Source organism: Falco naumanni, chromosome 1, assembly GCF_017639655.2.
Source record: "Falco naumanni isolate bFalNau1 chromosome 1, bFalNau1.pat, whole genome shotgun sequence".
NCBI lineage: Eukaryota > Metazoa > Chordata > Aves > Falconiformes > Falconidae > Falco > Falco naumanni.
Window position 1 is genome coordinate 92,522,887 of NC_054054.1, and position 20,118 is coordinate 92,543,004.

Consider the following 20,118-nt stretch of genomic DNA (forward strand, 5'->3'; position numbering starts at 1 on the left):
TTGGGCTGGGGGGTCCCCAGGTATGGGGTCCCCAATGGCACTGGGGACACTCGGAGGGGAGGAGCCTCGGTGTAGCATCGCACCGATGGGTGGGGGTCTTGTGGTGCTGGGCGCACCCATGGCATGGGGCAGGGTATCTCCCTGGGTGAGGCCACGTTTTGGGGGAGGTCTGCTCCGCACACAGGGGGGCCTGAGCGCCCCCAGACACCCCCCAGAGAGGCCAGGTGTTGGCATATTAAATATTTAATTGGCAGGAAAGGCACTCACTGGGCCCGTCAGGAATAATTAAGACACCCCCCAACCTCTGCAGCCTGCCCAGCCCCGCTGCAGTGCTGTCCCCGGCCACACCTGGGGACCTGCTGCAGGGTGGGGGCCTCCGCCCTTCCCCTCCCCACCCGTGGACCCTCCCCACCCCCACAGGGCACCCCAAAATGAGGTGAGGGGGGAGAAGGAGAGCCAGGAGCTGTTGGGGAGCAGAGACCCCCAGCAGAGCGGGGCCGCAGGCAGGCAGCAAGCCCCCCTGGGTGCAGGCAGACACCCTGGCGCAGATCCCCCCGCTCACTGCAGGGGCGAGATCTTCAGGGGAATCATTATCCGCGACTCCATGGTCCGGATCAGTGGGACTAGAAAAACAGAGCGAGAGAGAGGTAAGGGCAGGGGGGTCCCCACTGTGAGAAAGGGGGGTCCCCAGTGTGGGCAGGGGGGGCCTGCTCACCCGTGTAGTACACGTTCTCATCCCAGCCCCTCTTCCTCCAGGCCGCGTTCCTTGTTTCCTCTCGGGACTGCAGGTCCTTGTATGCTGTGGGGAGGGGACAGAGCTGGCACTCAGGGCCGCCCCCCCCAGAGCCCATGGTGGGGGCAGCCCAGGAGGTGACAAGGGTGGCAGGGGGGAGCCTGCTTACCCCAGAGATGGTGCACCACATACAGCTCCCCAATCTGGGAGAAGAACCCACCAACCGCCTCCTGGTTCTCCTGTCGGTACTTAATGGCCCGAGCCCTGGCACGCAGCGGGAGAAACATGGTTGGGAGGGAGTTGCCCAGGGCCCCCACTCCTGGGGGACCTTTTCCCCTCTTGATTCCCTCTGTGCTGGGAAAACAGTCACTTACCAGTTGTTGCCCCATTCGATCATGGTCCCTGGCTGGAAATAGAAGACAAAAAAACCCCAGTGTGAGCAGCCAGATCCCTGCTCTTGGGCTCTCCTCACCAAGGAGGAAGGAATTTGGGCAGCTGCCCCCCAAAACACAAGGCAGGACCCCCATCCCAGGGGTATATCGACCCAAATGCTGCCCCACGGTGTGGGCTGGTCCCCTGCAGCTGCTCACCTTGAGCTTGTAGGTCCTCAGCTCATAGATGTTGGGTCCCTGGCGGGGCAGGGGCTCATTCCAGAAGCTGAACTCCAGAAGCAGCTGATTCCTGCGGGACAGCAGCATCCGGCTCCTCTCCTTGCGGAAGTCCAGGTACTCCTGGGGACAGCCCCAGCTGGGGGTTTTGGGTAGGGGCAACAACCCAGACCAGGGGGTGTCAGGCAGAGGAGAGGGGCAGAGCTCAGGCACCTCGCCATGATCCTGGTGGTACCTTATTTTGTTTGAGCTTGTTCATGCAATCCATCAGGGCCGGGTACCCGCCTGAGAAGCGCCAGAGGTGCACTGGAAGGAGAGCGTGGTGCTGGGGAGATGGGGGTAGCACCCCAAAAGCCCACCTAGAAGCTCACATCCCTCTCCTCCTGCATGACAGCCGGCCCCCGGCACAAGCCGAGGTCTTCGACTTTGCTCACAGCCCCTCAGGCAGCAGAGCTACCAGGAGCCACCGCCTGCCTGCCCGCACCTGCCTGGTCCTGCTCGCCGTACCACGTGTTCCAGTTGCCCACCAGGTCACAGGGGTAGTCAGCATCTGAGTGGAGCTTGGGCAGCACCTCCTCTCTGTGGGGGCAAAGGGGGAGAAGCTGGGGGGGGGGGGGGGGGGCGGCAGCAGCAGCCACCCCAAACCACTCCAGATACCCCCATTTGTCCTCCCAGGCCAGTACAAGGAGTCTGGGCATGGAGCAGTCTGCCCTAACAGGACAGGGAGCATCCCTGGGGGTGCCCCCATTTCACAGAGAGAAAAACTGAGGCAAGGAGCAGAGGCACAGACCCACCCAGCATCCTGAGGAGCTCCACACAAGCCCACCCTCCCAACCCCCTCGCTCCAGAGTGGCACCCCAACAGCTGGCTGGGATGCCAGGCAGCACCCCAACAGCAGCAGGGCTCACGTCAGGCTGTTGTAGGCATCCAGGCACTCTGGCTTCACGTTGTGAACTGCAGGGAGAGGAGAGAGGGTCTGCCAGGGCAGAAGCCGAGGCCCTGGGAGGGTGGCCCAAGGCAGAGCAGCTCAAGGTGGAAGTCCCCATGGGTGAGGAGGGGCCAGCAGAGCAGGGTGCACCCCACCTGCTCTGACCCCCAGCTCCATCCTCCCAGCGGGGCCACTCACACTGGATCTTGTAGAGGTTGCTGGTCTCCTTCTTGGAGAGGAGGTTGGAATGGGCATCCTTGCGGGGATCCACCTTGTGCACAAAGAGGGAGCGGAACCAGCTGCCCTCGGCGTCCCTCGAGTACTGCCTGTGAGACAGCGGGTCAGCGCTGGGGGGGCACGTGCCAGCACACCCATGCTGGAGGAAACCCCAGCATCTCTGGCCTGGGAATGACAGACTGGGGGGCAAAAACAGCAGCTGAAGGCCACAGTGCTGGTCCTTTCCTCCAAGGTCTTCAGGCAGGAGGTGCCTGCATCCTCCAGCTGCTGGGGAGCACAGTCCATCCTGGAGGGCTTCGCTCCGTTCATCCCAGAAGGGGTGGGGTTGGGGGTGGGGTGGGGCACCCGGCCCACTTTTATAGGGAATATGTAGAACATCGAAGGTGGCAGCTCTCCCCATCCCAGGCTCTGGGGGCCTCAGGCCCAGGGGCCCCCAGGGGGAGCCAGGCTGGCCCGGGCGGGCAGGGGAGCACTCTCCCGGGATCCCCCTCAGCCGCAGGAGCTCTGGCCAGGACCCCCGCCGCGGTGGGGCAGACCCGCTGCCCCATGGCAGGGCACAGCCTGCCCAGTGCCCTCCAGAGGGCCGGGCGCCCCCAGGGCAGCGGGGCGCGGGCGGAGTCCTCCCCGCCGCGGGGCTGCTGCCGGCCGGACCTTTGCCCAGCGGGCTGCGCTGCCCGGTGAGGCATTAACAGCGGGGTCGGCACCGCGCCAGGGCCCGGGAGCCGCCCGCCGGCAGCAGCCCCCGGCCCGCTGAGGGGACCCGAAGCCTCGGAAGGGGGGACCCGGGCCGGCCCCACTCACCGCGCTCCACCGGGGGCGCCGCCGCACCCCAGCAACCGCCGCACCGCCGCCGCCATCTTCCCCCGCAGCGGGGCGGGGCTCAGAGGGGGCGGGGTTTCTGTAACCCCGCCCTCCACCAGGCCACGCCCCACAGGGGCGTAGCTCCCCGCCCTTCCCTCAGAAGCTGGCCTGGAGAAGGGTGATTCTGATTGGCCGCGGCGCCCCACGGCCGGCCACACCTTCTCGCTCCGAGCCGTGCCCACTCCTTCCCGCCCTCGGGCAGGGCGAGGTCTCATTGGCTGCCGGCGGGGAGGCGGTGCCCAGGAAGGGCAGAGCCCCATCCGAGTCCTCGAGTGCCAACCGCCAATCAGAAAAGCCAGGTGGAAAAGTCAGTGCCTGATTGGCCGCCATGTCTTGCTCCACGGCATCTGGCCCCCCGCCGGCCAGAGGGAGCAGCTGCTGGTTGGTCGCTGCTCCAGGGGGGCGGAGCTCCCGCAGACTCCTCCCCAGGGGAGGCGGGGTCAGCATAGGGCGGGGCTCCCCCCGTGCCGGGGCCTCCTCCGGGCGTGGGGACACCTGCGGTGAGGGTACAGGGCACCCGCTGCTCCAGTCTGTCCCACGGCTCCCCCTATACCCTGTCGCCCCCAGCCTGCCCCATAACCCCTTCCCACCGCACAGACCTGCCCCACAATTGCCCTGGTACCTACCCCCCCATATTCCCCCACTCTGTCCTGGGGGGGCTGCAGTGCTGGCTGTGGGTCAGGGCACCCCATGGCTCCCTTGTTCCTAGTGCTGGGGAGGTCACTGGAGGGGCTGGGAACTGTGGTCCCTGCAGGGGGTAGGCCCCCCCAGGGGAAGGTATTAGGGTCCCCTGGAGTGCAGTGCCCTGCCCAGCCCTGGGTCTTTGGGGCACCCCAGGTACTCTGCTGTGGGGGTACTGGGACCCCCAGGATCCCCCTATGGTGGTCCTTGGGGTACGGAGGTACTACCCTGGCCAGACCACCCCCCCAGCTGCTGCTCTGGGGGCCACTGTGGCACCCACCGGCACCTGTGGGGCTACCCAGCACCCGTGGAACCCCAGGGCAAGGGGTGTCAGAGCAGCTTGGGGGACACCTGGGGTTAAGCTGGGGGTCAGAGGTCCCTACTGCAACATCCCCCCCAGTCCCCAGATGCTATGGGATAGGGGGCAGGAGGCTGGTTTGGGGGTCACTATGGAGGGGAGGGTTAAACAAAGGGGTCACCCCTGAGTGCCCCCCACCTACACTCACCTTGCTGGGGTGCAGTGGAGGGACTGGGGGGTGGTAAGTAGGGGGCATGGGTGGGCCCACCACCTCCTCAGCTGGGGGCCACGGGGGACACCAGCCACAGGGGCGAGGGGGCAATGGGGGACCCCCACTCTGTGGTTCCTGGGGCATCTGGAGGGAGGGAGCGCAGGGGGAGCTGGGGGGAGGGCAAGAAAACAACAGGGGTTACAGGGTTAACTGCCCCCCAGCCCCCCCCCCCCGCCCGAAGCCTTTGACCCCCCCAACCCTCCCTGACCCCCTCAAAGCCCCCAACCTCCTCCTGCCTCCTGGGACCCTCCCAAACCCCCTGCTACCCAGGCTCCCCATGCCCCCCTGTGACCCCCCATGCCCCCTCACCGGGGCAGGGGCGATGCACCCTGACGCAAGGCGCAGACCCAGGCATTCAGCTCCTCGGGGGTCTCAGCCCCCAGGCAGTACGTCCGCATCCCGGGGTGCTCGGCCTGGGGATGGGGGGGTTCATGCTGGAGGGGGCCCAGGAGGCCCAGAGCCTCCTGGGCCCTGTCCCCGCACCCAGGACACCCCCGGATCCAGTGACCCAGGGGGTGGAGGCTGACCGTGAAGAGGAACCGGGGGGCGCGGGGGGCAGCAGGCAGTATGCGGATCTCATAGCCGGGCAGGGGGAGGCCGCCCCGCACTTGCTGCTCGCTGCTATCTGGGGGCCAGAGGGGTGGCGGGGGGTGAGAACACCCCCAGGGACCCCATTGGCACCCCAAGAACCCCAGCACCACTGGGGGGACGCAGGGAACTACTCTGAGTCCCACTGGCTGTCCCCAAACCTCCTGGGGCTCCCCAGACCTCAGATCCCTACCAGGGACCCCTTCAATCCCCCAGGGACCCCCAATCCCCCAGGTTCCTTGACCCCCCCAGGGCCCCCCACTCCCCTCAGGGACCCCACCCCTGATCCCCCCAGGTTCCCTGGCCCCCCCAGGGGCCTCCAACCACCCAAAGGACCTTTGATCCGGGAGCCCCCTCCAGGGACCCCCAATGCCCTAGGTCCCCAAGCCCCCAGGGTGTCCTGCCCACCCCCCTGCCCCCCCCCTCACCCCGGTAGTAGTACAGGCAGAGATCGACCAGCACAAACCAGCGGCGCTTCCAGAGCCGCAGCCCCGAGCTGTCCTGTGGGGCAACAGCAGCTGAGCCCACCCAGCCCATCACCCCCCCAAACCCCAAAGCCCCCCCAGAGCCCCCCCAAACCTCATAGCCACCCCAGCAACCACCACCACCCCTGCCACCCCAGCATCCCCTGCCACCCCCATGCCCCCAGCACCCCCTTTGATCCCTCAAAACCTATAATACCCCCAAAGAACTCTTCCCACCCCAACACCCATACCCCCTCCAGACCCCCGACCCTCTCCAGTCCCCCAAACCTCATGACCCCCCCCCAGCACCCCCCACCCCAGACCTCCCCAATCCCATACCCTCCCACCTTGGAGCCCCCTCATACCCCCCACCCCCGACCTCCTCTGCCCCCCCCCTGTTTGTACAGCCAGCCGCGCATGGCAGGGGGGGCGCGGGGGTCTCTGCGCAGCGCCTGCCCCCCCTTCCCGAAGGTGTGGACCCGCGGTACTGGCCGGCAGGGCTGGGTGGGGGATTCACCTGGACTGGGGGCTCCGAGCGGCTCTCCCAGGCCCCTACCAGTCCCCTTATCCCAATCCACCTGTGCACCCCACTGTGACCCCCCCCAACTCCCCAGGGATCCCCTGGGGCACTATGCCCCCCCCCTTTGTGCCCCATAGGTCCCCATGGATCACCGGGCTCCCTTGGGCCCCCCATGCCCCCCCCCCCCCAGCTCCCTGAGCTCCCTTGGGTTCCCCACAGTCCCTGCTGCCCTCCCATGGGCCCTCAGCCACCCTGAGCCCCCTGAGGTGCCCCATACCCCTCCAGCTCACCATGACCCCCCCAGCCCCCTCGCTCCCTTGGGTATCCCCTGCCCCCCCCCCATGCCTCCCCCTGCCCCCCCCCCCAGCACCCCAGGTCACCCTTGGATCCGAGCTCCCTTGGGTACCCCCTGCCCCCCCCCCCCCCCCCCCATGACCCCCCCCCCAGCACCCCGGGTCACCCTTGGGTCCCCCACGTCCCTTCCCAGCTCCCCACACACCCCCAAGCCCCCCCGTGCCCCCCTCCCCCGCCCACCTGGGTGCCCGGCCCGGCGGGGGCCCGGCGGGGGGGCTCGCTTCCCTCTGCCATGGGGGTCCTGCGGGGGCGAGGGCACCGTCAATGTCCCTATTGTCCCCGCGGAACAGAGGCCCCGTTCTTCCCGCTGCGGGGGCGCCGGGCCGCGGGCCGGGGTGGGGTGGGCCCGGCTCCGCCCATTGCCCCGAGCTGGTCCCAGTTGCCGGCACAGGAACCTCGAGCTGGTCCCAGTTCCCGGCCCATTACTCTGTGCTGATCCCAGTGCCGTCCCCCCCGCGCCGGCGCTGGCCCCGGCCTCCATCCCATCAGCCCCGTGCCGGTCCCATCCCCTGGTCCCAGTTCCGTTATCTCCGCCAGTTCGGCTCACAGTCCCATCCCACTGCCCAGTCTAGGTCCCGGTTCCGATCCCAGTCCCATACCGTTATCCCGGTGCTGGTCCTGACCCCCCGGTCCCGGTCCCGTATCCCGGTTCCGTCCCAGACTTTCCCGGTTGTGTCGGTGCCGATCCCGTTATCCTGGTGCTGTCCCAGCCCTGCCCGGTTATTTCTATCCGTTATCTCAGTCCTGTCCCAGTCCCGTTATCCCGGTGCTGCCCCGGTCCCGCCCTGTTATCCTGGTGCTGTCCCGGTCCCGCCCGATGCCGGCAGCGTGGGGAGTCCCGGGGCGTTCGGCCGCTGCCCAGGTCCTAGTGCCCGCCCGCCCCGCCCCGCCCCTCCCACGCACGGGCCTGGCTCCTCGTAGCACGTCACGGCGCAGGTTGCTTCCCGCTCCGCCAGCCACCAGGTGGCGCCACCGCCCGGCCCACGCCTCTCCTTCATCCCCCCGCCCTGGGAGGTGTTCCCTTCTCGCACCGCCCCCTTCCCTTGAGCGGCATCGACTTTCCCCAATCACAGCCGCTTCCGCTCCCTCTCCTCCTTCACAGCCCTCCCCGTTGGCTGTCGCGCCGCGCAACCCGCCTGGCGGGGGCGGGAGCAGGCCAGCGCGGGACCAATGGAGGGGCGCCGGGGGCGGGCGCAGCTCGGCGCGGCCCGGAGCGGCGGGGCCCGGGCCCTCCCCGCCGCCATGGCGCTACCGCCGCGCTGAGCCGCCTCCCCCGCCATGGCCGGGGCCATCGCGTCCCGCATGAGCTTCAGCTCGCTGAAGAGGAAGCAGCCCAAGACCTTCACGGTGCGCATCGCCACCATGGACGCCGAGATGGAGTTCAGCTGCGAGGTGACGGCCGGGGCGGCGGCGGCGGGGCTGGGCCGGGCCGGGGCTCCCGGGGGGGTGGGCCGCACCCCCGCCCGCCTCCGCGGTCTGTCCCGCCCGCCCGGGGGTTGCCCCTGGCCCGGCGGCCGGCCTGGCGGTGAGGCCGGGGCCCGGCGGCGGGGGGCGCGGGTGGGGGCCGGCCGGGCGGTGGGTGGGTCCTACGCGGTGGGGGAGCGACCCCCGGGGGCTGCCGGCCGGGACAGAGGGGTGTGCGCGGTTCTGGTGTCTTGTTTGTAACTCGCCTTCATTCTCATTACAATTCAGCCTTCAGGCAGCCGCAGGCGCCCGCTGTACGGTGGCTACCGTGAGGAGGCCGGCGGTGGCTCAGGTGGCCAGGCCTGAGCCCACCAGGGTCCGGCTCAAAGCGCTCAGCAAACACACACAAATACATTTTTCACGTTTGCGTGAGTTATTAGCTCAGTCCTGAGGATGAAGAGGGGTCTGGGGGCGTTGTGCCCAGCTGCCCGCTGTGGGTGTGACTGCTTTTTCCCTGATATTTTCCTTTTTTGTGGCCCTTAAACCTCCCCTGGGCGGTTGCTGTCAGGCCCCAGGGTCTCGTTTGTTGTCGGTGTCTTTGCAGCCAATCCAGAGGGCTCAGGCATGCAAACACCGAAAGCCGTTTCTACCCAGTTTAACCTTCTTATTTAATAGTTTATATTTCATTAGTCTGATGCTTATCTTGATGGAATCCCAGTTCCTGTAAGCCGAGGGGTGTTTGTTGTCATAAATTTTCTTGCTTTTGACAATTGTTGTCCGCTCTGAAGAACTTTCTGCCTTTCCCAGGGAATAAGGATTTATTTGAGATAGTAGTCGTGTGAGCTTCCCACTGTGATGCTGCCAGGAGAGTTTAAGCATCCTGGCACTGTTCTTGCATGTTTTTCTGAGGCTGCCAGTAATAACGTATGATGAAAAGTAAATAAATTTTTTTTTAATGTTGCAGCCATTTGTTGCTTCACGTTGGGATTAGGGGATTTGTGCAGCAGTGAGGCAGTGCTTTTGGGTGGGATTTGACTGTGCAACTTGTGCCTCTTGAGATGACTTTTCGGGGAGGTTCCTGCCAAAAAAGCTTGTTGCTGCAGATAGACTTCTCCAGCCTTTGTGAAAGTGCAGGAAGGAGTTCCTGAGCAACGTGTATGGTCCTGCTCAGGTCTCCTGTATTTCGTCTGAGCTGATGCATGGGGGAGTTCAGGCATCCTTCAGCACAGAGTGCTCAGGTGGAGGGGAGGGAAACAGTTGGATGCTTGTGAGTGATGGGGCTGTTTCACACCATGCTTGGTGCCCGTGAGCACAGGGCAGTCCATGTTGAGGTGTGAGTTTTATTCAAGCAGTCCAGCTCCCTGGCCGTGTCTCTGCCCCTGTCTTTGTCTTGTAGTTGTATGGCTCTGGGGAAAACTCCTTGGCTGCTGATTCTGCAGAAATGCACCAAGCCCAGCTCCTGACGTTGCAGATGGATCAGACACACCCTGTGGCCTCGAGTCACTGGGACTGATGTGACGGAGGGGATGGGAAGGTGGCCCAGGGAAGGGTTTGTCTCTGTCCTTGCTGTGGCAGCCCATGGCGAGACCTGGAGCCAGGAGCAGAGCTTGTGGCCTTGGCCACTTTGCCTGAAAGTCAAAGGAGTGGGAGGGTCGATGGTCTGGGGAGGACCATGCTCTCTAGAGGGATCTGGCCCCTGCCCGAAGCTTTGCTGGGCTCGGGCTGTGGAGGGTTGAGATGAGAGAGGAGTGAGCAGCACTGTGTTTGCTGGAGTATCTGTGTGGGCGTTGATGTGATGGGTTTCTTTGGATGGGAAGGACTGCTGACCGGAGCAGGAGGCTGGGGAGGGGGAAACCCCTGCTGCACAAACACGCACCAGAGGGTTAGTGGAAGGAGGTGCAGTTGGGAGTCTTGCTGTCGTGCTGTTTGGGGGAGGCTCCTGAGATGTGTTTTTGCAGTCTGTAAATGGTACCTGGTGCTGACAGGGATGGGTAGCCGATGGTTTGTTGGAGATCTCATCAGTAGCCTGCTCCTGGGGGCATGCCACTCACTCGGAGCCGGGCAGGGGGGACTGCCGCTGCCTCTTGGCTTCTCTTGCCTGTGCTCATCCCCTCCCTCTCTGCCATTGCTGCTCTCCAGCCGTGGGCACCTCCTGGCTCCACCAAGGGAATGAGCTGCAGGTTCAGCAGTTCCTCTGTGAGTCCAGCAGTCCTAGGGTTGTAGCTCTGGTTGGGTTTTGGTGTGTACCTGGTGTGCTGGAGCCTGCTCCCTGCCTTGGGCTTGAAACCCCATGGAAAACAGCAGCTGAGCAGGCAGAGGAAGGAGTGCAGGAGCATTTTGCTGCCTAATTCATGCTGACGCCTTGACCTTGGGTTGCCAATCCAAATGGCCTTGCCCAGGAGCCCTGCCCACTCGGCAGTCGTCCGGGGAGCACTGTTTTGCTTGAGCCCTGGGAGCTGGGTATTCACAGTTGGGAAGGACAGTGCTGCTCCCTCCTGCATCCTCTGCGTGCTGGCACTGTGGGTCCCTGCGAAGGAGAGGCTGCGGTCCAGGCAGAGCGGGCTGATTTCTGTCATCCTGCCCTGCCATCTTGTCATGCCCTTGGTCTCATCCACTTCCAGAAGTCTCTGTCCTCCCTCCACCCCATTGCAAATAGCCACTGCTTATCTCTGTGCCCTAGGTGTGTGCTCCCAGCCTTGCTCTGAGCGTTGCTGTGTTTCTTTCACCCTGCTTTTCCTTCTCCAGGAGCCAGATGCCCAGCCAGTGAGTGGTCTGAGGGGTGTGAGGCTGTTCTGGGAAGGCTGATACTATGTGTGCTGGTCTTCAGCATAGCCTAACTGGTGGCTTCCCGGACAGGTTTTGATCCTATTGCTGGTAAACACACTTCAGCAATGAGTTTTTCTGTGTGGGATTAACATAACTGATCTTTTTTCTTTCAACTTTGTTGCAGAGCTCTTGAGGTGTGATCTGTGTTGTCATGAGTTAGACTTCCCAGCCCTGCTGCGCAGGACAGAGGTGCTGTCCTCACCTGGAGGCAGTGGCAGCGGAGGCCTGAGACCTCGAGGCTGGCCAGACAGCTGGAAATAGTGGAGGCCATGGGATGTAAGACCTGGCAGTGCCTGGCTGGGCAGCGTGGTGGGCAGCTGGGGCTAGCAAGGTCTGCCCCAGCCCTTGGGGAGAGTGTGTGGAGCAGCTAAGAGATCTGAATCCGTAACCTGCTGTGGCTTGATGGCTGGCTCTTGGGGCTGGACTGAATGTCGCTCAGTGCAAGCTGTAGAGCCCTGGCTCTGGTCCCAGCAGTCCCTCTTTTGACCCCACCAACACCGCCATAGCTGTGAGGGGGACATCTTATTTTTCTGTGTTAATTTTTCAGTCTGCCCTGTGGAAATTCCCAGCTGTGTATTTTAAGAGATTAAACCCACTTTGCATCTGTTTACTCTGCAAATGATGTCTCTAAATCGAGTCTAAATCTAAAATAATTCATAGAAATGAAATTTTAATCTTTCTAACCTGGTGATGAAACTTAATAATCACAGTTGGGGTTTCACTTTAAAGACTTATAATTTGTTTGGGGAAATCTTGAAGGCACAAATTGAGTGTCTTCCTTTATGTTACTTCCATCGCAGCTGTTTGAGCCTGGTACCTAATTAATTGATAGCATCTTGAGGAAGGATAGACATTTGCATAGCTCTTAAAATCCCCATGTTAAACCAATCCCTAGCTGCCTCACCTTTCTGAGATCACCCTCAAATAGCTTCTGCGGTCCCTCAGCTTTCTGTGCTTGGAGAGCAGCAGAAGAGAAATCTTGTTGAAAGACATTTAATGTTGATGTTCTCCCGCGATTAACACCGCGATAGGCAGTGCACTGCCCGAGTACCGATTTGGGAAGCTATTTTAAGTGGCATAGTGTAGAGCAGAGCTTGCCAGGGTGTGGTACAAATGGCTTGATGTCAGTTCAGAGTGCAGTGCCAGGAGCCTGCTGGGCCTGATGGTTTCCTCTGCTGTTGCCACCCTGATGGTGCAGCTTGCTGACAGTGGCCCTGAACCAAATTAAAGTAGTCGACATGGCAAGGTAATGTGGTTTTGGTGGTGCCTCTCTAGATGAGGTAGTTGGTTATCCATTATCTCTGGCGTACATCTTAAAAATCTGTGGTATTTTTTGAGTCTTTCTCTTCCAAGGCATCGTTCATCCTGTCCCTCCAGTAGGATGGTGGTGGTGTAATGTGGCTGGTGTCAGGTTGGTCTCACGTGGACCGATGTGCAGTTTTTTTCCTCCAAGAACCAAGTTCCCTGGTTGGTAGGAGAAACCCATCAATCTTTCTTTTGGTTTTGTGCATGTCTTTGCCCGTTTCTTCCTCTTGCAGTGGTCAGTCAGGTTAGTGGCTTTTCACCTCTGGAGCCACAGCACCTTTTCTGAAGTGTGTGTTTTATCTTTAGCCTTTTAATCGTGCCTGTGATCTTGGGCCTGAAACTCCTGCAGGGATCATTACTTCACCAAGGATGCAGCTAGCTGTCCAGCGGCTTCCCAGCCTTAATCCCTTGACAGTAGCAGCTTCTGTGGGTCGTAGCTTAAAAATGAATGGAAAAGCTTTACAGCCAACCTAGAGAAACAGCTTAAGTGTTCAAGCAGCAAGAAGAGGCAGGTTTGGACTGATGTATTTGCTGGTCCAAACGTGCACGCTGTCACTGCTTCAGTGCTTAATCCGTTCCTCTTTGTCCAGAGAATAACCTCGGTTGGAAGGGATCTTTTTAGCCCAGTGCCCCACTCGGTGAAGCGCCAGTTGGACGAGGTTAGTTGTAAAGCTTTTCTGTTCGCTTGTAAGTAGGCAAGACCAAATTTCAGCAGTGTGTGGCCAAGGGTTTGTCTCTTTGTTAACAAACCTAGGGAGTTACGTAGCTGAGCTGCAAAAGCTTATCCTCTGAAACAGGAGCAAGCAAAGATTTGGTGGTGAAAATCTGGAACCAAATAAGTTTTTGAGTAAGAGCTGGCACAGTAAATTGAGGTCGAGTTTTGAGCTCTCTCTAGTCACTGCACCAAAATAAAACAGGCAAGAGAAGGAAGCCAGGAAGTAGAGTGCCCTCAGCTTCCTTCTGTGTTGCAGGATCCTTGGAAGGGGTTTTATAAAAATCCTTCCATCCCTGGTTAAATATCTAGCAGCAGCTCAGTGATGCTAGTAGGGGCAGTGACCTCTCTCACTGCTGCTAAGCTTCTGCAAACAGGCAGGAAGTTAACTGGAAAAGACGGATCTGTGGGCAGTAACAGCTATTTTAAAAAAGCTTGAGAGAAATAATCCCCCTCAGCTACAAAATGATCTTCAGTAAATTGTTGGGATACCAGCTGTCAAGTCAATGTTCTGGTTCCTCAGCACACCCATCTGCCCCGATCCTGTGTTGGCTCTCTGCGAGTGCTCAGGAGTTTGTGCTGTTTGGTTGCTGCTGACCCCTCTTTAAATATGAGCTGCAGGTAAGGGATATTTTCTCACTTCGTGGCTTGAAGGGGTTTATGCCAAAAAAGGTCAGAAATTCTGTTGATTCACAACAGTGTCATTTGGGAATTAATTTTTTAGAGATGTCTTGCTTGGTGTGGTTCAGTTCTGCATTCCCTTAAGCTGTGCACAAGTCACATGAGACTTGCTATGAAGACAGGTCCTCCTCTTTGGCTTCTCTCTGCCTCATCCTGCATCTGAAATGCTCTCTGGATCCCCTGTGTCCCACTGCAGCCTCTTCTGAGCTGATTGTGAAACTCCGAGTTATCTCGTTCCCTCCAAAGATGGTTCAGAACTGCTGTCAATCGTCAGTCTTTGTGGTTAATCCAGAGGAGGTGTGTTGATGCAAAGGGGAAGGAGTGAAGGCATTTGGGACAGAAAGTCTTGCTCTTTTGGTGTACAGACTCTGGTTTTGATGATGTTTAATATCTCTTCTTTCTTCCTCTTCTTTTTTTTTTTTTTTTTTTTTTTTTTTTTTTTTTGCTACAGGTCTTTCAAGTAGGTGGTTTTTGAAATTAAAAATACTTGAACAGGGAAGCAGCCCTGGAAACAATCTACTTGAAGCTGGGAGGCAGCACTCTGTTAGAAAATCAAACAGCCCTTAAGACTGGAAGAGAGGCGTTTGATAGTATACATGGTTTAGCCTTGCTTCATTCAGAGGTAAACTTGCAAGGCTAACCCTCTCTCCTAAGGCTGACAACACTGGCTTCTTAAAGCCTAGCGTGGCGTTCCCTGCGGTAAGCTGTCTTGTTTTCAGAGTGCATCAGCAGGCAAAAGATCGTCAGAGCAGGTCAGGCTTGTGCTGAAATACCCTGTGTCCATCCGCAGTTGGCTCCCACGTGGTTATTGCTGCCCTGTGGGGCCCTTCCCGCAGCGGCGAGGAATGCAGGCTGCTGTCAGAGACAGCTCTGTCTGATGTTATATCCCTATGCATCCTTGGCACCCAAAGGCTGGGGGGTCCCTGCAGGATCAAGATCCTTCTCTCAACCTCTTGAAGCTTCTTCCCCTGTGTCGAGCTGCTGCTTGACCCCGTAACTCTTAGGTTGTGCAAACCCAACTTGTGGGGATAGGTGAGGCTTTGGGACGTCGTCATTGGTTGTTGTCCCCTCCGCCTCTCCCACTTGCCTCAGTGCCGGCTGGCCGGAGCCGCAGCAGCTTGTTCTGCCGTGTACCCCACTCCGTCTCTGTCTTGGGCAGACATCACGAAATGTGCTTGGCTGCACCATCTGTGTCCTTACGCCTGGGTGCATTTTTGGCCTCCTCGGTGGTTAACAGAATAGGTTTTAATTAAAAGCTCATTATCGAGTTGTCGTGTAGCATTAGTAAATAAAAATAACTTTTACAGCCCTGTCTTGTGGCTCAGTAAGTGGCAATTGAAAGTATTTGACATCACTTGATTTTTTTTTTTAAAAAATGGAAGCATATTGCGTATTTGATTCCCCATTTGCTGCAAATGGGCTTTAAATCCAAATAAATTGTTGTCTGTGGCAATCCTAATATCATTCAAGTTCAGAAAGAGAAATAAATGTGGTCTGCAGTCTCAAAAGTTATTTCCATTTCAGGCGTAAACTGTTGTGGCTCGTTTGTTTGGGCATCTCCTGGTGGGATGGGGAACAGATACAGCCCACCGATTTATTGTTTCCCAGGTGGTTAGTGGAAGGGTGCTCTGCTCAGCCCCTGCCCCCTCCCTTCTGCCATCTTCCTCCCTGTTTCACTGAAGAGGTGTCACATCCTCTTGTTAAACCTTGCTTCTAAATGGAAATAACATCACACGACGGAAGCTGAGCACATCTTCCTGGGGCTTGGTCCCCTTTTCTTCGTGGTCTTTCAGACTGTCACGTCACCACAACAGGGACTCTGTGCTCTCTTTTCATCTCTAGCACAGAACTAACGCTTAATAAAATGATCTGCTGAGGTGAAAAGCCATTTTCTGCATTATTTAAAGATAAATGGGTGCAGTGAAATATTCTATAGATGTTAGTCATTTCTTCCAGGTCATGCATTAACCTGGTGCTGTGCCTTCCGCAGAGCGGCTGCATTGCGTGGGGTGCAGAGGGACTGTTGGCAATGGATTTTCCCTGGGAAGCAGTGTGCCTGGGCTGAGCTGCTGAGCGCTGCCTTAATGCCCTCCGGTCACTTGTTTGTGCCCTTATTCCCCAGCCTGACCCCAGGGATAGCTGAAGCTCTGGTGGTTTGTGTTTGTATCGACACGGAGGTGAGATCTTCATCTGCCGCCCCCGGACAGAGCCAGGTTTTGTCCCCAGCGGTTTGGGTACCTCCCTGTTGTCTGAGGAGAGCTTCTCACGTGAGGAACCTTGATCTTAAATGGTTTAAAAAGTGTCCTTTTTTTTTTTTTTTTCCCCCTTCCTTTTTGCATGTAGTTGGCGTAAACTCAATTTGACATGGTTGGAAGAAAAGCATCCGCCTATGCCAGTGGTTGATTTTTTTTTCCATAGACCACCTGCTCAACCCTCTGCAGGGTGGCTGCACCCTCTTGTGCCTGGCACCCATTTTTTGTAGCACTTTGCTACAAAAGTGCCGACTTTGTAGTGCTGGCACTCCTTCCTTGTCACCCCACAACAACGGAATCAGATAACCCTTCTGCTCATTTTTGCAGCTGGTTTATTGACTTGTTAGCTAAGGAGCAGTTGTGAAACTTGATGGAAGGGTTGTGCACCAAAATAAATTGTCCAGTTGCCTGCTGGCTGGAAATGACTTCTGGTGCAGGTTAATAAATAATGCAAACCCTGTTAATCGACGCCAAATGCAATGTCTCTGCTGGAGAAAAAGATGATGCCAATAACTGGTACTGGAAGCACTCTATTCTAGCCACTGGCTGCTGACTTTTAAGTGTTTGGTGCTGTTTACTTAAAATGCTCTGCTGATAAATTGTAAACACTCTGTATTTAGTAAAGAACATAAATTCCAGCTCCGCAGAGTAACAGCCTTGCAGCGCTTACCCTGTTTATAAAGCAGCTTATCCACGTATTCCTTCAACGACTCGCTGGATATATCTAACAACCTGTGTTGCGATCATACTAATGGAAGAACACAAAGCTGCAAATGTAAGAGGTGATGCCTGCAGCTGATCGAGGATGCTGAGGTGACGCATCTTGCTCCGTCCTGCGGGTCAGGTTCAGGTTATCATGATGTAGCTTTTTATTGGGACATTGAGCTTTATTATAGCATTGTGCCAGACGCTCTGGCATATGGCTGAGAGGGAATTTTTCTGCTCTGAGCCTCTTTGTTTTGTTTTCAGGAGCTCGTAATGGCTTGTGAAACCGTCTTTGCGCTTCAGGTGTCACTTTAGTGCAGAGCAGGGGAATGGCGTTACTAGCAGAGGATGGGATGGGGAACTGCTAGCCCATCCTGGCTCTCCCCCAGGCTCTCTGCCCAGCCTTGGACAGCAGCTCTCCTCATCTCCTCGTGCCTGGGGGAGGCTTTTTTGTGTTTTACAACCAGGAAATGTGGCAGTTAATGATACGAGTCCTATCAAGTAAGGGTAAGGAGGGCTGAGGTCCTGAACGCCTCTAAAGCAGTTTGAGCTCAGCTGTCAAAAGACGCCACTTGAATGCAGATAGTTATTTTAAGTACCGAGGTGTGGAATGAAATCATGTATGTTGAAATAAACGTGGCTGCTGTTCCATTTATATATTTAATGAAGGTAATTCAGCACAGTCAGGGAGGCTGTCTGAGCGTGTTACTGTTGGAGATTTCAGCACTGTGCGGGCAGGAATGTTAAATATATATTTCTGCTATAACATACTCGTGCAGTGACAAAGCAGCGGTGTAAAATCTAGCAGCAGAAGCAATCGCTTAAAATATTCCTGTCACCAGATTAAAATTGCAAGGAAGGGGGAAAACACACAAAGCTCTTGCTTTAATGCTCACTGCTGGTTTTTGAAACGAACGGCTGGCTTGCTTATGGGGAAGAAATCTTTGGGTCATGCCAGCTGCTGCAGGGTGGTGAGCAAAGTCGGGGTGCCTGCGTGTGAAATTCTGCAGGGATGGTTTGGTGGGGAGCCACAGAGGGTGGAAACCCCGGCTCAGGGGGGGATGGGACTCAGCGGGGTTGCTCCAGGTTTGTTCACAACACTGATCCCATGGGATGTGGAGTGTCTGGGGAGGAGACGCTCCTGTTAGCAACACGCAGGGGCCTGTCCTGGGAAAGGTTAGGTGCAGGGCTGTGTGCCTGCAGGCACCCATCACTCCTCTGAAGCAATAGGCTGTAATGTGGTCCTTGCAGAAAGAAAAAAAAAAAAAGAAAAAAAGCCGATAACACTTTATGCAAAGCAGTTTCATTCCAGTTAAGAAATAGCCCTTTGATGGCAGCCTGTTTTTATGTGCCTACAGAAATGGTACAAAATAGCTGTTTAAATGTGTCTCGCTCTGTTTTGTCTGAACCCTTGAATTAACCTCCCTCTTAAAATAATAGTCAGGAAAAGATCTTCTACAATCTGAACCATCCTGTGCCGAGCTGGAGCTCGTCATGGGGACTGGAGGCTAGCTAAATGTGTGAAATTAGGGTTTTATAATTACAACCCTGCAAAACTTGCTCCTCCTGGTGTTTTTGACCTCGAGGTGTTGACGGTGGTTGATAGGAATTGCGGAGAGGCTGTGGCGAGCCGTCTGGGGGTGTTGGTTTTTTGGAGGGTAACATTGACTTTATTCTATTCTGGGACTGCCAGTGTGTGTGTTTGCGTGCCCTGGGAGGGGGAGAAAATAACGAAATACTCATTTAATCAAAGCCAGCAGAATGGCAATAAGCTTGTCCTCGGCGGCTTTGCCCACAAGGCGGCAGTGGGTGACAGCGGGAGCGGCGCGACACCAGCCCCAGCAGTCCCTGCCGAGCCTGAGCATTAATATTGATGCTGTCCAGGTGGCACCAAGATTGAGTTGTAGTGACAAGAGAATGTGCCGAGATCCTTTTGCCCTAGGGCTTTAGAGTAATGGCCATATGTCTCGGTCCAGCAATTGTTTCCACTGTGCAGATGGAAGACCAAAGTGGCTTTGGCATATTAGATTAATCTGTTTTATGTCCCTCTTCACCTTTCTGCCTCCCAACGCCTTCTGTTTTTATGAGCAAACTTCAGTAGCAACATAGATGCAGCTGCAGGATTGCTCGAAGGACATGGTCTTTGAGCAGGACCAATTTTCTCAGCTCCTGAGCTACTTTTGTCACCAACATTTTCAGCAGAAAATGCAGTGTTGACCCTATCAAAACATGCTCCAAGAGAACCGTTGACTTCAGTGATATTTTTTTTTTTTTCTCTGATCTTTTTCCCTTTTACATGTGCAGGGTCGGTGGCTCTGGATGAACACACTTTGCACATAGATCGTTTCACTTCTGATTTTTGAGAGTGCATTGCACCCTTGTCCGTGAAACCCTGTTGCTGACGCTGGAGCTTGTGCAGGGCTTCCTGGGACTATTAAGTGGAGCCGTTAAAGCTATTAAGGGGCAGTTAAGAGTGATTTTTATTTCTTGCTGGAAACAGGCTGCTCATAGCAGTGCATGGCTGCTCAAAAGGAACCTGAATGGACCCTTCAGGTCCTCTGTTGAATGTTGGTGGGTTGCCAGAGGAAGAAACAGAGGGTTTTACAGTGTTGTTTTTGGAAGGGGGGAAAAAATCACATCTCTGTTTCCTGCTGAGGGAGGAGCTGGTGATCTGCAGATGAGATCAGATGGAAGGATATAAAGTAAGCTTCATTAAGATGTTTTCTTATCTGTACCAGATGCCTTCTCCACACTGTCAAAGACCTCGTGAGATGAAAAAAGAGTGGATTTGGTTGAATGGAGATGAAGTTCTGAAATCTATCTTTCTAACTCTGCTTTCTCTTTGCTTTCCTGCAGGTGAAGTGGAAAGGGAAGGACCTGTTCGATCTAGTATGCAGGACACTAGGACTCAGAGAAACCTGGTTCTTTGGGCTTCAGTACACTATCAAGGATACGGTGGCCTGGCTCAAAATGGACAAGAAGGTTGGAACCAAACCTCCCTTGAGAGGTCGTGTGGGATGACGAAAGACGATGTACTTTGCTATTTCTTTGAATGCTCAAGGTTGTGTTACGTGTGGTGCCAAAGTGAACTGGGTGAAGTGTATTTAAATCTCATCCCCATGGCATCTGTAAGTTAAAGTAAGGAGAGGTGGCAGAGATAACCCCAGCTCCTTCTGAGCTGTGAACCTTGGACCGTACACACTGAATCCCCTTGAGGCATGCTGGGAGATGGCCATGCTGGGATGCTGGACTTCAGAGTGACTATAACATAAATGCAACCTAAAAGCCTCTCTTCTGTGCCACTGAATGACAAAACCATTAGTGGAAAAGTCAAATTGCATCTTGGCTTCTTTTGTTTTTGAGATGTATGAAGAGCTGGGGGGGGGGGAGAACCAGAGGAGTGAGAAGGAGATGGAGCTAAGGGAGGAAAGGCTTCCCAAATAGGCGAGCCTCCAGGTTGCTGAGGGGTGGGTTGGAGAAGTGATAAACACGGTTCTGTTTGCATCCAAAGGATGTTACACTAAAACCAGACAGTAATTGAGACTGTGAGGGAGGTCTGGGTGTCTCGTGTGTTATGCCAAGGTTTTAAACTAACATCAGTCTGAACTGGGCAGTGCCAGCACAACAGAAAGGTAGTGAGGAACAGCACTGAAACAAATACAAGAAGAGGCAGTGTGGGGCAACAACGAG

At 56.8% G+C, this 20,118-nt stretch overlaps 2 protein-coding genes across 15 annotated transcripts in view; one reads left to right on the plus strand and one right to left on the minus strand.

Annotated features, from left to right (window-relative positions):
- Positions 1–227: 227 nt before the first annotated feature.
- NIPSNAP1 (nipsnap homolog 1) lies at positions 228–7,397 on the minus strand. 4 transcript variants are annotated; one of them, XM_040606644.1, is made up of 10 exons: positions 3,308–3,437; positions 2,468–2,595; positions 2,250–2,295; positions 1,826–1,920; positions 1,577–1,647; positions 1,324–1,464; positions 1,108–1,139; positions 903–997; positions 716–799; positions 228–623 (listed from the first exon to the last, which is right to left on the minus strand). In XM_040606644.1, exons 1-10 carry the CDS (start codon positions 3,361–3,363, stop codon positions 559–561), a joined length of 813 nt encoding a protein of 270 aa, XP_040462578.1. In that variant the 5' UTR covers positions 3,364–3,437; the 3' UTR covers positions 228–558. The 4 variants fall into 4 exon arrangements, 1 of the variants encoding a protein (XP_040462578.1); XR_005829649.1 differs by lacking the exons at positions 228–623; positions 716–799; positions 903–997; ... (3 more) ...; positions 1,826–1,920; positions 2,250–2,295 and adding exons at positions 4,555–4,726; positions 4,927–5,030; positions 5,145–5,242; ... (2 more) ...; positions 6,724–6,784; positions 7,143–7,397 and having other exon boundaries at positions 2,482–2,595; positions 3,308–3,862; XR_005829651.1 differs by lacking the exons at positions 228–623; positions 716–799; positions 903–997; ... (3 more) ...; positions 1,826–1,920; positions 2,250–2,295 and adding exons at positions 4,555–4,726; positions 4,927–5,030; positions 5,145–5,242; ... (2 more) ...; positions 6,724–6,784; positions 7,143–7,397 and having other exon boundaries at positions 2,482–2,595; positions 3,308–3,862.
- Positions 7,398–7,741: 344 nt separating this feature from the next.
- Positions 7,742–20,118, plus strand: part of NF2 (neurofibromin 2) — a 49,485-nt gene continuing 37,108 nt past the window's right edge. For all 11 annotated transcript variants that reach the window (XR_005829652.1, XM_040606701.1, XM_040606694.1 and 8 more), the window contains exons 1-2: positions 7,742–7,935; positions 19,285–19,410. Coding sequence is in view for 10 of the 11 variants with exons in the window: in XM_040606701.1 (XP_040462635.1) it covers positions 7,822–7,935; positions 19,285–19,410 (240 nt within the window). In the remaining variant the exon portion in view is untranslated. The remainder of the gene's footprint in view (positions 7,936–19,284; positions 19,411–20,118) is intronic.

Coding starts and splice junctions, on each gene's coding strand:
- NIPSNAP1 (XM_040606644.1), bottom strand. CDS start 3,363: ATGGCGGCGGCGGTGCGGCGGTTGCTGGGGTGCGGCGGCGCCCCCGGT. Junction 1,648..1,825: donor CGGCGAGCAGGACCAGGCAG/GTGCGGGCAGGC, acceptor CTCTCCTTCCAG/TGCACCTCTGGCGCTTCTCA. Junction 1,140..1,323: donor TGAGGACCTACAAGCTCAAG/GTGAGCAGCTGC, acceptor TTCTATTTCCAG/CCAGGGACCATGATCGAATG.